Consider the following 13,494-nt stretch of genomic DNA (forward strand, 5'->3'; position numbering starts at 1 on the left):
CTGGACGATCTGTTACCCCGTCTCCATGGCAACAACGTCAGCATGGAGGGCCTCCCTGGAGAGGAGACTTCTGGGAAATGTAGTCTTCTCTCTCAGTTCAGTCTGGTCCAGAAGACCCCCGCTCTTCAGGGCCCCCTGGCCGGAGGAGGGCTGGAGCCAGTTGGGCCAGTTGGAAAAAGTTGGTTCTTAAAATGTCCAGAATGTTTATGTCAGTTGAAGAGCAGACATTATTGCAAGAGGAGTTTGACGAGCTTATGTAACAAGAAATCAGAAAATAAACCCGCAAAGCACCCTTCGAGGCCTTTCATGTACTTTGTTCTTTTGCAGGCCCTTGGTCGTTTGTGTGAAGGGAGGGGAGTCCCTCAGCTCCTCTTCCCAGCCGGTGTCCAGGGGTGCCCCTGGCTGCCTCCGGAGGGGCTGGGCCTCATCAACACCCTGGAGCCGGCCAGGGCGGCTCAGCAAGGCGTTCCCCGCCCCGCAGACGTTCCCAGGCTCCGTCACCTTTGGCCCTGCACAGACCGGGGCGGGGGGGGGCCTTGACCCTGGCGCGGCCAGGGGCATGGGCACTGCCCAGAGTCCTGGGGCTGGTCCCGGCACTAACCCACGGGACAGGGAATCACACCGGGAGGAGACGAGTGAACCCCAGTGACGCTGATTGTAAGGCCTTTAAGTTCTGGGAAATGAGGAGACAATGATGGATCTCTCAGTCCTTCTGGAGAATATTTGCACCCGGGCATTCGGAAATATTCTCTCTCTCTTTCTCTCTTTCTTTCTTTCTTTCTTTCTTTCTTTCTTTCTTTCTTTCTTTCTTTCTTTCTTTCTTTCTTTCTTTCTTTCTTTCTTTCTTTCTTTCCTTCTTTCTTTCTCTTTCTTTCTCTTCTTTCTTTCTTTCTTTCTCTTTCTTTCTTTCTCTCTCTCTTCTCTCTCTCTTTCTTCTCTCTTTCTTCTTTCTTTCTTTCTTTCTTTCTTTCTTTCTTTCTTTCTTTCTTTCTTTCTTTCTTTCTTTCTTTCTTTCTTTCTTTCTTTCTTTCTTTCTTTCTTTCTCCTTCCTCCTTCCTTTCTTCCCTTCTCCCTCCCTCCCTCCCTCCCTCCCTCCCTCCCTCCCTCCCTCCCTCCCTCCCTCCCTCCCTCCCTTCCTCCCTTCCTTCCTTCCTTCCTTCCTTCCTTCCTTCCTTCCTTCCTTCCTTCCTTCCTTCCTTCCTTCCTTCCTTTGTTCTTCCTCCCTCCCTCCCTCCCTCCCTCCCTTCCTTCCTTCCTTCCTTCCTTCCTTCCTTCCTTCCTTCCTTCCTTCCTTCCTTCCTTCCTCCCTCCCTCCCTCCCTCCCTCCCTCCCTCCCTCCCTCCCCAGCCCTCCTCTCACTTCCTCTATGTGCATTATCCCCCTCAGCTTACAGCCTTCTCCAGGCCCTGCCCCAAGTAACAACCATTCTGACCTGTGTCCATTGTCTGTGAATGGGCATTTCATAGCATGCTGGTTTTGTTTGTTTGTTTGCTTGTTTGTTTGTTTTTTGCTTTTTGGATCACACCCAGCGATGCACAGGGGTTACTCCTGGCTCTGCACTCAGGAATTACTCCTGGCAGTGCTCGGGGGACCATATGGGATGCTGGGAATCGAACCCGGGTTGGCCGAGTGAAAGGCAAATGCCCTACCTACTGTGCTATCGCTCCAGCCCCATATGCAGGGTTTTTTTTTTTTTTTTTTTTTGCTTTTTGGGTCACACCTGGTGATGCACAGGGGTTACTCCTGGCTCTGCACTCAGGAATTACCCCTGGCCGTGCTCAGGGGACCATATGGGATGCTGGGATTTGAACCCGGGTCGGCCGCGTGCGAGGCAAACGCCCTACCCGCTGTGCTATCTCTCCAGCCCCAATGCAGGGGTTTTTTTTTGTATTTTTAAAAATAATTTATTTATTTTTAATTAGTGAATCAACGTGAGGGCACAGTTACAGATTTATACATTTTTGTGCTCATGTTTCCCCCATACAAAGTTTGAGAACCCATCCCTTCACCAGTGCCCATTCTCTACCACCAGTAAACCCAGCATCTCTCCCACCCTCCCCAGTCCCATCTCCCCCCACCCCACACTGCCTTTTGATCTCTCTCTCTGATTAGGTGTTGTGGTTTGCAATAAAGGCGTTGAGTGGCCATTGTGTTCAGTCTCTAGTCTATATTCGGCACGCATCACCCTTCCCCCACATGACCTCTGACCACATTTTACTTGGTGTTCCCTTCTCTGAGTTATATGCAGGCATTTTTAACGTGTACATGAGTGTGTGTGTGTGTGTGTGTGTGTGTGTGTGTGTGTGTGTGTGTGTGTGTGTAGACCACACCTGGAGGTGCTCAGGGCCTACTCCTGTCTCTGCACTCAGGGACCCCTCCTGGCCTGCTCAGGGCACCATATGGGATGCGGGGATCAAAGCTGGTGTGAGCAAGGCAGACGCCCTCGCCGCTGTGCTATCTCTCCAACAGTGGGGCTGATCTTTCGAGTATATGGTTTTTCAGAGCTCCTTCCTCTCACGAGGCTGTGAGTAGCTGCTCCTACACTGACCGCAGAGGTCTTTGCCTCCCCGCAGACCTTTCGTGCATAGCTCATCTCTGCACCAGGCGTCAGTTCGGGGCACTTTATTTTCTTCTCAGATGAGCCAAGTTTCCACCGCTTATGTGAAACCACCTGCCCCTTCCTGGTGATGACACTGTCCGTGTGGCAAGCCCTCTAGGCACCTTGGCGTCTGCCCCTGAGCCCTCGGCTCTGCTCCACTGCTCCGAGTGCCCATCTGTTGGATTTCCACCTTTGTTCTGCTACTCCTGCAGGCCAAGGCCCGATGAGTCTGCCCGCTGACGTAGCTACCTGGGCCTGAAGTGGTAGCACAGTGGATGGTGTTTGCCTAGCGTGCAGGCTGCCCAGGTTCGATCCCGCATTCTCCATGGCTCCCCGAGCACCACCAGGAGTAATTCCTGACCGCAGAGCCAGGACTAACCCCTGAGCACCACCAGGTGTGGTCCAAACAAACAAACAAAAATCCCGCCAAAACATAGCAATTTGGGGGCTATATGCTTCCCTATAAATTTTAGAATTAGTTTTCTAAAAAAAAATTGTGATTATTTTTTTTAAATTTTTTTTTTTTTTTTTTTTTTTTTTTTTTTTTTTTGCTTTTTGGGTCACACCTGGCAATGCACAGGGGTTACTCCTGATTCTGCACTCAGGAATTACTCCCTGGCAGTTCTCAGAGGACCATATGGGATGCTGGGGATTGAACCTGGGTTGGCCACGTGCAAGGCAAACGCCCTACCCACTGTGCTATCACTCCAGCCCCTTGTTTTAATTTTAAAATTTTAAAAAATTATAATTGAATCACCTGAGATAGCTCGTTACAAAGCTGTTCATGACTGGGTTTTAGTCATACAGTGTTCCAACAACCATCCCTCCACAGTGCTCATTCCCCAGCATCAATGTCCCTAGTTTCCCTCATCACCACACCTCCTCCCCCCCAGCCTGCCTCTATGGCAGACACTTCTCTCTCTCTCTCTCTCTCTCTCCTTCCCTTTCCCTCTATCTCTCTGTCTCTGTCTCTTCTCTCTGAGTGTGTCTCTGTCTCTCCCTCCCTCTCCTGTCTCTCTCCTTCCCTTTCCCTCTATCTCTCTGTCTCTCTGTCTCTTCTCTCTGAGTGTGTTTCTGTCTCTTTCTCCCTCCCTCTCCTGTCTCTCTCTGTCTCTTCTTCCCTTTCCCTCTTTCTCTCTGTCTCTCTGAATCCCTCTCTGTGTCTCTCACTATCTGCCCCTCTCTCTGTTTCTCTCCCTCTCTGTGTCTCTGTCTCTCTCCCTCTGTAGCTGTCTCTCTCCTTCCCTCTCCCTCCCTCCCCCTCCCTCTCCCTCCAACTAGTCTTTAGCCTGGATACACCGTGGGGGGCTGTGGGGGGTGGTGCAGCAGAGAGCCTGGCGCTTTGCCCCAGCCCCGCCCTCATGTGCTGTCCTGTTCTGTCAGGTGTGATCCTTCCCCGGACTCCAGGTGTGATCCCCAGTGCCGCAAGAATCGCAACCTCAGGCACACCCCAACCAAGTACGCAACGCGGGACTTGGCAAGAACACCGCAAGGGAAGGAGAAATAAGCGCAACGGGGAGACTGCAACCCTGGGGCTCCGGCACGGCTTGCTGCTGGAGCCCTGGACGGACGCCTTCAGAATCGTGCTCGACCTTTTCACCAGACGGTCTCGGCCTGGCCGGACCCTGCCAGTCTCCCTCATTCCTGGGTATTTGCTGTGTGTCGTAATGAAAAACCTGGCAGAGAGTCTCTGGCCCGCGTGCCTGGCTGTCTTCCCCAGGGCCCCTCAGAGGGGATGGGCTCCAGCCTCCCTCCCCTCCCCTCCCCGAGCAGAGCTCCCAGGGGCCGAAGACCTCTGGAGCCTAGCTACAGCCATGCTCAAGGCCATGCGGTATCTTTTAGCCTACTTCTCCCTCCGGAGAACCTGGCAAACTACCGGGAGTTTCCTGCCCACATGGGAGAGCTTGGACCCCACAGCCCCCGCCCCCCCAGTCACTCTCCTCCCAGCCGGCTTCTTTACAAAAAATTTTTTTTCTTTTAACTATTTTCTTATTTTTTTCTTTTAATTATTATTATTTCTCGGTTTGGGGGCCAAACAAGCAGGGCTCAGGGCTTACTCCTGCCTCTCCCAGAAGGACCCGGGGATTGAACCCAGACTGGCTGAGCGAGAGGCAAGCCCCCGACCCGCCGTCCCGTACCAGCCCACTCCACGCCCCGAGTGGCCTCTGCGCCGCCAGGTGTGACCCAAAAAGGGAAAAAAAAAACAGTCTGGTCAGCCCCGGGGCCTGCTCCCCTCGAAGCTCCTCTGGGCCCAGCCCCTGCTCAGCTCGGGAGCCCTGAGCCCTGGGAAGAGTCTCCCCACCTGCCCCCCGAGGGGTGAATTTTATTTATTTATTAATTTTGTTCAGGGGCCACGTCTGGCAGTGCTCAGGGCTTCCTCCCGGCTCTGTGCTCTGGCATCACTCCTAGCTGGCGTGGGGGACCCTGTGGGGTACCAGGGGGTTGAACTTGGGTTGGCCCCGTGCGAGGCCAGCAGGCGCCCTCCCCGCTCTCCTGGGGACTCCCGAGCCCCTTCTCCTTTTCTTCCCTTAATTGCTTTTGGTTGTGGGGCACACGCTGGACAGTGCTCAGGGGCTACTCCGGGGATGGTGCTCAGTTTCTCCTGGCGGTCGGGGGGACTGTGTGGTGCTGAAGACAGAGTCCAGGACTCCTGAGCTGCCCCCCCGCCCCCCCACACCCCTGCTTGCTTTGTGTCCAATTTTTTTTTCCCTTTTTGGGTCACACCCGGCGATGCTCAGGGGTCACTCCTGGCTCTGCACTCAGGAATCACCCCTGAAGGTGCTCAGGGGACCTTATGGGATGCTGGGAATCGAACCCGGGTTGGTCGCGTGCAAGGCAAACGCCCTCCCCGCTGTGCTGTTGCTCCAGCCCCTGGCGTCCACGTTTCCGAAGAAGATGACTTCTTCTCTCCCCGCCTCTATCTCCGCCATCTCGGCCTCTCGGCTTCCTCTTGAGGAAACCAACACTGGTTGTGAAATGGGAGCTCAGCCCCTGGGCCGGGCTGGGCTGTGACGGGCGCCGGAGCCACACGCTGCCAGGAGGCACCCGGTCAGGCAGCGTCCAAGAGGTGCGGGGACAGCGAGTCCCACCGGAGCCCGGAGATGCCCCCCAAGTACCTGCGACAGCCTCCTCCTGCACGGTCACTCTGTCCTCGGCTCTGCAGAGCCCCTGACCGCCGTCCCTCCAGCCCAGGTGCCGCGGAGCAGAGGGCAGCCCGCCACGTGGCGGGGTGGGGGGGCTGTGGGGTTTGCTGGAGGTCTCCCCCCACCCTCACCTCACCATGAGTGACCCGGTGACAGGGGATGTCAAGGCAGACGACATATCTGACCCGACTTGTAAAAGCTCTTCCTCAGGCTCTTGCAGCCCCCACAGGAGAGATCGTCCTGCCTCTGCCCCTCTCCCATGCCGGCCCCCTCTTGGCCCCAGACCCTCCAGCTCCATCCACGGAGCGGCAAATCCCCGGATCTGGCTCTTTTTTTTTGGGGGGGGGTCATACCCTGCAATGCATGCTCAAGGGTTCCTCCTGGCTCTGCACTCAGGAATTACTCCCTGGCGGTGCTCAGGGGACCATATGGGATGCTGGGAATCGAACCCGGGTTGGCCTCGTGCAAGGCAAACGCCCTCCCCGCTGTGCTATCATTCCAGCCCCCTGGCTCTTTTCTTAGAGCTGCAAAAGACACACAGCGACGGAGCAAGAGAGGCCCAGGGATGAGGAGAGAGCTGAGCTGAGTGCGAGGGCGTCTGGAGAGGGAGGGGTGCCCGGCGACGGGGGTGGTGTTGGAATTACGTGCGTGAGAAGCCATCAGAGCCAACCACAGAATCCCAATCAATAATTTTTTTTCTTTTGGCTTTTGGGCCACACCCAGTGATGCTCAGGGGTTACTCCTGGCTCTGTGCTCAGGAATTACTCCCGGTGGTGGTGCTCAGGGCATTGTTTGGGATGGTGGGGATTGAACCTGGGTAGGCCATGTGCAAGGCGAACATTCTCCCTGCTGTACTATCGCTCCAGTCCAATCAAAATATTTAAAAATTCCTACTGGAGTGGCTGGAGCAATAGTACAGCAGGTAGGGCGTTTGCCTTGCATGCGGCTGACCCGGGTTCAATTCCCAGCATCCCACATGGTCCCCCGAGCACTGCCAGGATGAATTCCTGAGTGCAGAGTCAGGAGTAACCCCTGTGCACTGCCGGGTGTGACCTCAAAAAAAAAATTCCTACTGGAAGGCAAGAACCTGCTTCCAGGGAGACCTCCTCCGAGGATTATGTCTGGTAAGAACCTTTTCACCCTTTTCTTCTCCATGGGCACCAAGCCAGCTCGCTGAAGAGCCAGTGAACTAGCGGGGGTCACCTCCCTCCTCTCACGGGCACACAGTGAGCCGCTGCCCCCCCCCCAGGTCCAAACTCCGAGCTCCGCAGAGGAATCTGTTCATTTATTTCAGCCTCGTTCTCGTTTCTCCGGACAGGGGCATTCCCTGAAGCCTGGTGTCTCCAGACCCCTGGAGAGCGGGTCGCCCCCTGAAGATCGGGGTTCTCTGTGAGCGAGGACAGGTTGGGGCAGCAGGACCAGCCTCTCTCTCAGCCCTAAGCAAACCTCGGCCCCCACAGCCCCCATCCTGCGGGGAGGCACTGGCCAAGCCCTCCCTGGGTCCAGAAGGTGGGCGAGGGCAGAGAGGCCCAGGAGGGAGGAGCTGGGTGAGGTCATGGCCCGGCCGGCAGCGTCTCGGGGTGACAGGAGCCCTGCCACGTGGGCTGTGCGCTCAGGTCCTCGGGGGCATCCGGATGGCACCTTCGAGACCACATGGCCCAACCTGGTCTTTGCACCCCGCCCCCCCACCCCCACCCCCGCCCCCGCCCAGCCACGTTATACAAAGGCCCCCAAGGAGTCATGGTGTCGCTCCAGGGCACAGGGCCAGCCGAGCTGAGTCAGAGGGCCTGGCGGGGGGGGGGGGGGGTCCGCAGCCCCCTACCCATGAGACGTGACAGGGGTTTGATCGACACGTGCGGTGCCCGAGGAGGAGGCCGCGGCCCGCTGGCTGGGGAAGTAGAGCACCAGGAACCAGCAGAAGATGAAGACCCCTGTGGGGAGAGAGAGCGCCCTGGCAAACGGGGGGGGGCCCGGGAGTCTGGGGGCAGCCCCAGGGGACCGGCTGGCCTGGGTGACGGTCACCCAGAAATAGTAACCCCATTGTCAACGGAAAAGCAGGCCGACCGGAAACCCAGTCCTGGAAAGCAGAAGGAACCAAGCAGGTGTCTTGGCCACAAACCCCAGGGCCCTTGAAATGCCGTGTGCACCTGCGCATTTCTGTCCCGGACAGGAAAAGAAGTTCCTGCACATAGAACAGCCCCCCATGGGAGCGGGGTTGGCCCCACCGCCCCGCCCCCCAACTGAGGCCATGGGGGGGGGTGTGCCTTAGCAAGAAGGCAGGTTTCAGGTCCCAAAGGCACAAGACGTGCAGACAGCGATTATGACAACAGAAACGTGTGCTCCCACGGGACTCACGGCCAGTGCTCTAGAGTGCGTCCGACTCGGTCCCCGGCCCTCCGAGCTCTCCCCCAGCGATGCCCCCCAGTGGGACACGCTAGCTGCCGCTCCCTGCTCCCTCCTCTGCCCCCACTCCAGCCCAGGCCCCGCCCCCTCACCTTGCAGGGAGTTGAACAGGGCGAAGACATAGACGGTGGCCAGGCCCAGCGGCGTGAGGACGGCCAGCCCCCAGGTCACGCCCAGCAGGCAGGAGAGGCCCAGCACCGTGAGGACGCCCTTCCAGCTCTGCCCCTGCCCCTTGCCGGCCGTGGCACTGGACAGGGTGAAGATCTTCCAGGCCACCAGCCCTAGCACCACGGCGCTACAGAGGAACGTGACGAGGAAGTAGCCGTGGACGGTGACGTGGAGGGCAGAGGTGGCCGTCTTCTCACAGAACCAGCACCTGGAGGGGGCGAGCCCAGGGGGACAGGGTCCCTAGCCGCCCTTCGTAGAGAAGATGCTGTCGCCCCTCCCCGCACCAAGATCTCCGCAGACCAGGGGTCCCAAAAGCGTCCAGCTGGTCACAGAGCCATGTTTGTTTTTTTTAGGGGGGGTGTCACGTCACACTGGACAATGCTCAGGGGTCACTCCTGGCTCACGCACTCCGGAATTACTCCTGGCACTCAGGGGACCCTATGGGATGCTGGGAATCGAACCCGGGTCAGCCTTGTGCAAGGCAAATGCCCTACCTGCTGTGGCTCCAGCCCCCCAGAGCCATGTTTTATCTACCCCCTCATATGTTTTTTAAAAAACGGAATTCAGGACTCTAAGAGAGAGCACTGAGAGGGTAAGAGCACAGCAATCCAGTTGGTTTACTTGTTTGGTTTCAGCTTGGGGGTCACACCCAGCGGTGCTCAGGACTTCTGTTGGCTCAGCCCTTTCATGTGGCACACTGGGGGTTAAACCTCCCATAATAGGGCAGGTCACGGCAGAGCCTGGCAAGCTCTCCGGGGCGTATTCAATATGCCAAATACCGTAACAAATAACAGGTCTCATTCCCCTGACCCTGAAGAAAGCCTCCAACAGTTGGGAAAAACGAGTAAGGAGAGGCTCCTAAAAATCTCAGGGCTGGGATGAAGGGAGATGTTACTGGCGCCTGCTCGAGTGAATCGATGAACAACGGGATGACAGTGATGCAGTGATAGTGAACGGGACAGGTGGGGCCCCTGGGGAAGTGGCTTCTAGGTGCCTGTGGCTGGTGGTGGCCCAGCCCCTGTCAGGCACCCGCCTCCACTCCTGGTCTCCCTGCGCCTGTCTCTGGGCCTCAGTTTACCCCGATCAGGAGCAGCTGCCTCTGAGAGGGCTCCCCCTCACCGCCCCGCCTCCCCGCCTCCTCTGGCCCCACTCACAGCTCCAGCGAGACGCGCAGGTCCTGGTCACGGATGGCGAAGCGGCCGTAGCTGTCGGCACTAGCAGTGCCGATGACCACGAGGGCGGGCAGGCCTGGGCCCGGGGTAGGGGGGAGGCCGGGCGTCACCGGGGCACCCTGGGAGCCTGTCCCTCTCCCCCACGGCCCCTCCCACGCCGCCCCCGGCCTTCCCGCCCGCGCCTACCCCAGCCCACGGCACTGAGCTTCAGGAAATAGTAGCTGATGTAGGTGTTGAAGACCTTGATGACCAGCAGGTAGAGGTGCAGGGCCTCCAGGCCCATCCAGGTGAAGGTGCAGAGCAGGAAGTAGTGCAGGGCGGCGCCCCGGGCCCTGCAGGCCGCCCCCGTGCCCGCGGTGCCCAGCCCCAGGCTGACGAAGAAGGCCAGGTTCAGGAGGAACAGGCTCACGCTCAGAGCCACGTGGATCTTGGGGGCGTCTTCCGACTTGAACCTCTGCCGGGAGAACCTGGGGGGAGGGGGATGGCGGCTCCCACCGGGCACCCAGGCCCCGCCCACTCTCTTCCGCGCCCCAGAGCCCAGGCCCTGGGGTCTCTGCCGGCTCCCAGCCCTGCCTGCACCGCCGTTGCCCCCGGAGCTCTCCCAGGCCGGCCCATGGTCCACGCCTGTCCCTGGCCGACACACACACTCCCAAAGGCACATGCGGTCTTCTTCCCCGGCACCCCCCGCTCCCGAAGCTGCAGCCTTGGCCCCGCACCCGAAGCAGGGGAGGCCCCCCGGGTATTGGTTAAGGGAGCCTGGTGCATGGGACCGGGGGGGCAGGGAGACTGAGGTTCAGAGAGGCACAGGCAGTCCACGGCGTCAGAGCAAAGCAGGAAACCACGGGAGCGCCCCCCCTCCAGACCCTTAGCCACGCAGCCCAGAGCTGGGAAGGCGGCAGTCATAGCCCACCCCGCCCCTGGGAACTCGGGGCCACTCCTCCGGGGCTCCAGACCAGCTCGGCAAGTTGTCTGGTCCAGCTCCCTTTGGTGGGAGTCAGGCCTGGGGGTGGGGACAGGGTGGCACTTCCTGCCCAGTGACAACGTGCTGGGCGGTCCTGGCCAGGGTCAGACGAGAGCAGAGGGAGGTGGAGGAGGGCGGGACTCCCCAGGGCTGCTCCTACCAGGGCTGACCTGGGGGTCCCTCGGCCACCGCTCGGGCTGAGGGAGCTCGTCCCGCTCCCGTTCCCCCCCAGACTCAGCCCGGAGGAGCCCCCCTCTCTCAGCCGCCACGCGCAGGTGGTGGGCGCTCTGCTCCCTCAGATCCAAAAGCAGCCACGTGGCCTGGCAGGGCTAGGGGAGCAAGTGCTCTGCCCGCACAGTGTCTGAGGCCAGAACTGCCCCCAGGGCCACATCACCTGGAGCTGTGTGCACACACACGCACACACATGCACATGCATGCACACATGCATGCACATATACACAAGCCCTCAGGCACACATCCATATACACCTGCACATACTCATGCACACATATGTGCGCATTCACACTTGCACACATACACGTGCATACACACATACATGTGCATTCACGTATACAAACATGCACACATGCATGTGCATGCACACATGCATGCACATATACACAAGCCCTCATGCACACATATACACGTGCACACACTCGCGCACACACATGTGCCCACATACGCACACTTGCACGCACATGCAATGCACCCACACACATTCACACACGCACAGACCTGTGTGCGTGCACGTGAACTCAGTGAGAACTAGACAGGACGTGTCCTTGGGCAGGAGCACCTTGATGTAGCTCAACAGTCACCCACAAGTTGTCCCCTGGGGACGGCTGGGGGAGGGGCTGCGGGCTCTACCGAGCCTGCAACTTCCTGTGAGTCTGCGACTATTTCCCAAAAGCTCTGAGGCTGCATGTGGGATACTTGCTCGGAAAGGGCAGAGCTGGGAGGCCCAGGCCCCGCCACCGCCTGGCCTGTCTCCTTAGAGAGCCATGCCGGGGCCAAGGGCCTGTCCTCTGGTCCCCGGGTCCAGCTCGTGTGAGCTCTCCCGGGGACAGACCTGACCCCGGGAGAGCTGGAGTTCCAGCTGAGCTCGCCGCCTGCACCTGAGTCCTTTGCGTTTCTAGCCCTGGCCACTGAGATCGCGTGACCTCGGCCCACCTCTGACCGACCCCTGGTGTAGGCGGGGAAGCCAGGCTTGGGCAGACCCCGGGGGTCAGGAAGTCGCGTGCAGAGGGCCGGAGCGGGCCGGGGCTGCAGAAGGGGGCACCCACCTCAGGGTGACGTAGAGGACGACGGTGAAGGTCAGGAAGGTCATGGAGGCGCCGCAGCCGGCCTGGGAGATGCGCGTGAGAGCCAGCGCGGTGGCCCTGTCCAGGACCGGCCTCTGCGGGGACCCCAGGCCCGTCAGCCGGGCCCTGCCCCACCCCCACCCCTTCCCGGGGGCTGGGCCCTGGGCACCCGGCACCGCCTCACCAGGAGCAGGGTGAAGAAGGTCAGGTGGTCGCAGCGACACACCGTCCTCTCGGGTCCCCGGTCCGTGGAGCAGCCGCGGGAAGACCAGTCCCCTGACGGCCCTGCGGGGAAGGGGGCGGGGAGGGCCGGGCTACTCCTCAGGGCGTCCACCCGGGGACGTCCACTCACACCCCAGGCGGGCCCGGGCCCCTACCTTGGCTCACATCCCAGAAGACGCAGGTGGCGGTCATGTTCTGAAACCAGACGGGGGGTGGGGCGGGGAGAGGCGTGGGGCGGGGGGACCTCTGGGCCGGGGGAGCCGGTCAGCAGGGGCTGGGGGGCGGTGTTAGAGGCCCCGGGGATTACGGCTGCCCCCAGGCGGCTGAGGGGCGAGATGCGGGGCCCGGGTTTCCCCCGACCCAGACGCGGACTCACGGGTGGCTGCTGCGGGTGGGTGAAGGTGATGTCCAGGGGCTCGGGCAGCCCGTGGACGGGGCCGCGGCCCACGCTCAGCCCCACCAGGCGGTTATTGAGCAGCCGGCTGCCGTCCTCCGGGCTCTGCCACGGGCCCTGCGGGGGAGAGTGGGCTGCATTGGGGTGCCTGAGACCCCCAAGACCGTGCCCAGGGGCCTGGGGTCATGGCCCGCCTTCCTCCTGTGCACCCCTGGGGAGCCGCTGAGCCAGGGCAAACCCTGTGCCCATTTCCACAGACCTGCTGGGTCTCCTCCACTACCCCCCACCACAAGAGGGGCGCGGGCTAGACCAGCACAGCCGGGGCGGGGGACCGGGGGCCGACAGGTGGGCCCAGGCACCTGCCTGCAAGGGCCACGTGCCTCACATGCTCCCAGGGACCACACTAGAGCTGTGTGCACTGGACACAGACATGGCCACTGGGGCTGGACAGGCCAGGGAGGGGTGAGGGGGCTGGAGCCATAGTACAGCGGGCATTGACCTTGCATGTGACTGACCTGGGTTCGATCCCCAACATCCCTGATGCACTCCCCCCCCCACTGCGAGCACTGCCAGGAGTGATTCCTGAGTGCAGAGCCAGGAGGAACCCCTGAGCATCACCGGGCGTGGCCTCCAACCCCAAAGCGTGGGGGCATGAGGGTGCTCCGGAGACGGGTGGGCGCCACGAGCCCGCACCCCACCTCCACTCACCTTGAAGACCGTCCCGGTGCCGACGTCCAGGATGGTGACGGCCAGGCGGACCTCCTCCCCTCGGCCCTGCAGGGACCTGAAAAGGCTCTGCGGCAGCCGGACGCTGTTCGGGGGCTTCTGCGCCTCCGTCACCTGCCTCGGAACCTGCAGGCACAGAACCGGCCGCCCCCGTCTCTCCCCACGTCCCCAGGAGGGCAACTGAGGCCCTCGGGATGGGGGGTGCCACCCCTCCCTACGTCAGCTGTGAGCCAGGACACAGGGGCCCCGTCACGCCAGGCTGCTCCAGGGAGCCCCGTTTTCCCAGACGCAGAGTGGAGCGAGTGGGGGCTGCAGGCCATGGCGCGGGGCGGGCTGCCCGCCGGGCCCCTGGACGGCCCGGCCTACGTGTTGGGAGGAGGCCGGGGGGAGGGGGTGTTGGCCCAG

General features: G+C 60.5%; 1 protein-coding gene across 4 annotated transcripts in view; it reads right to left on the reverse strand.

Moving 5' to 3' along the window:
• Positions 1 to 7,497: 7,497 nt before the first annotated feature.
• Positions 7,498 to 13,494, reverse strand: part of ADGRG3 (adhesion G protein-coupled receptor G3) — a 17,176-nt gene continuing 11,179 nt past the window's right edge. For all 4 annotated transcript variants that reach the window (XM_055145427.1, XM_055145428.1, XM_055145425.1 and 1 more), the window contains 9 exons: positions 13,072 to 13,215; positions 12,346 to 12,480; positions 12,125 to 12,164; positions 11,932 to 12,032; positions 11,730 to 11,842; positions 9,672 to 9,952; positions 9,468 to 9,561; positions 8,238 to 8,521; positions 7,498 to 7,673 (listed from right to left, as the gene is read on the reverse strand). In XM_055145427.1, the coding sequence (XP_055001402.1) occupies positions 7,561 to 7,673; positions 8,238 to 8,521; positions 9,468 to 9,561; positions 9,672 to 9,952; positions 11,730 to 11,842; positions 11,932 to 12,032; positions 12,125 to 12,164; positions 12,346 to 12,480; positions 13,072 to 13,215 (1,305 nt within the window). In that variant the 3' untranslated portion in view covers positions 7,498 to 7,560. The remainder of the gene's footprint in view (positions 7,674 to 8,237; positions 8,522 to 9,467; positions 9,562 to 9,671; positions 9,953 to 11,729; positions 11,843 to 11,931; positions 12,033 to 12,124; positions 12,165 to 12,345; positions 12,481 to 13,071; positions 13,216 to 13,494) is intronic.

Source organism: Sorex araneus, chromosome 8, assembly GCF_027595985.1.
Source record: "Sorex araneus isolate mSorAra2 chromosome 8, mSorAra2.pri, whole genome shotgun sequence".
Classification (NCBI taxonomy): domain Eukaryota; kingdom Metazoa; phylum Chordata; class Mammalia; order Eulipotyphla; family Soricidae; genus Sorex; species Sorex araneus.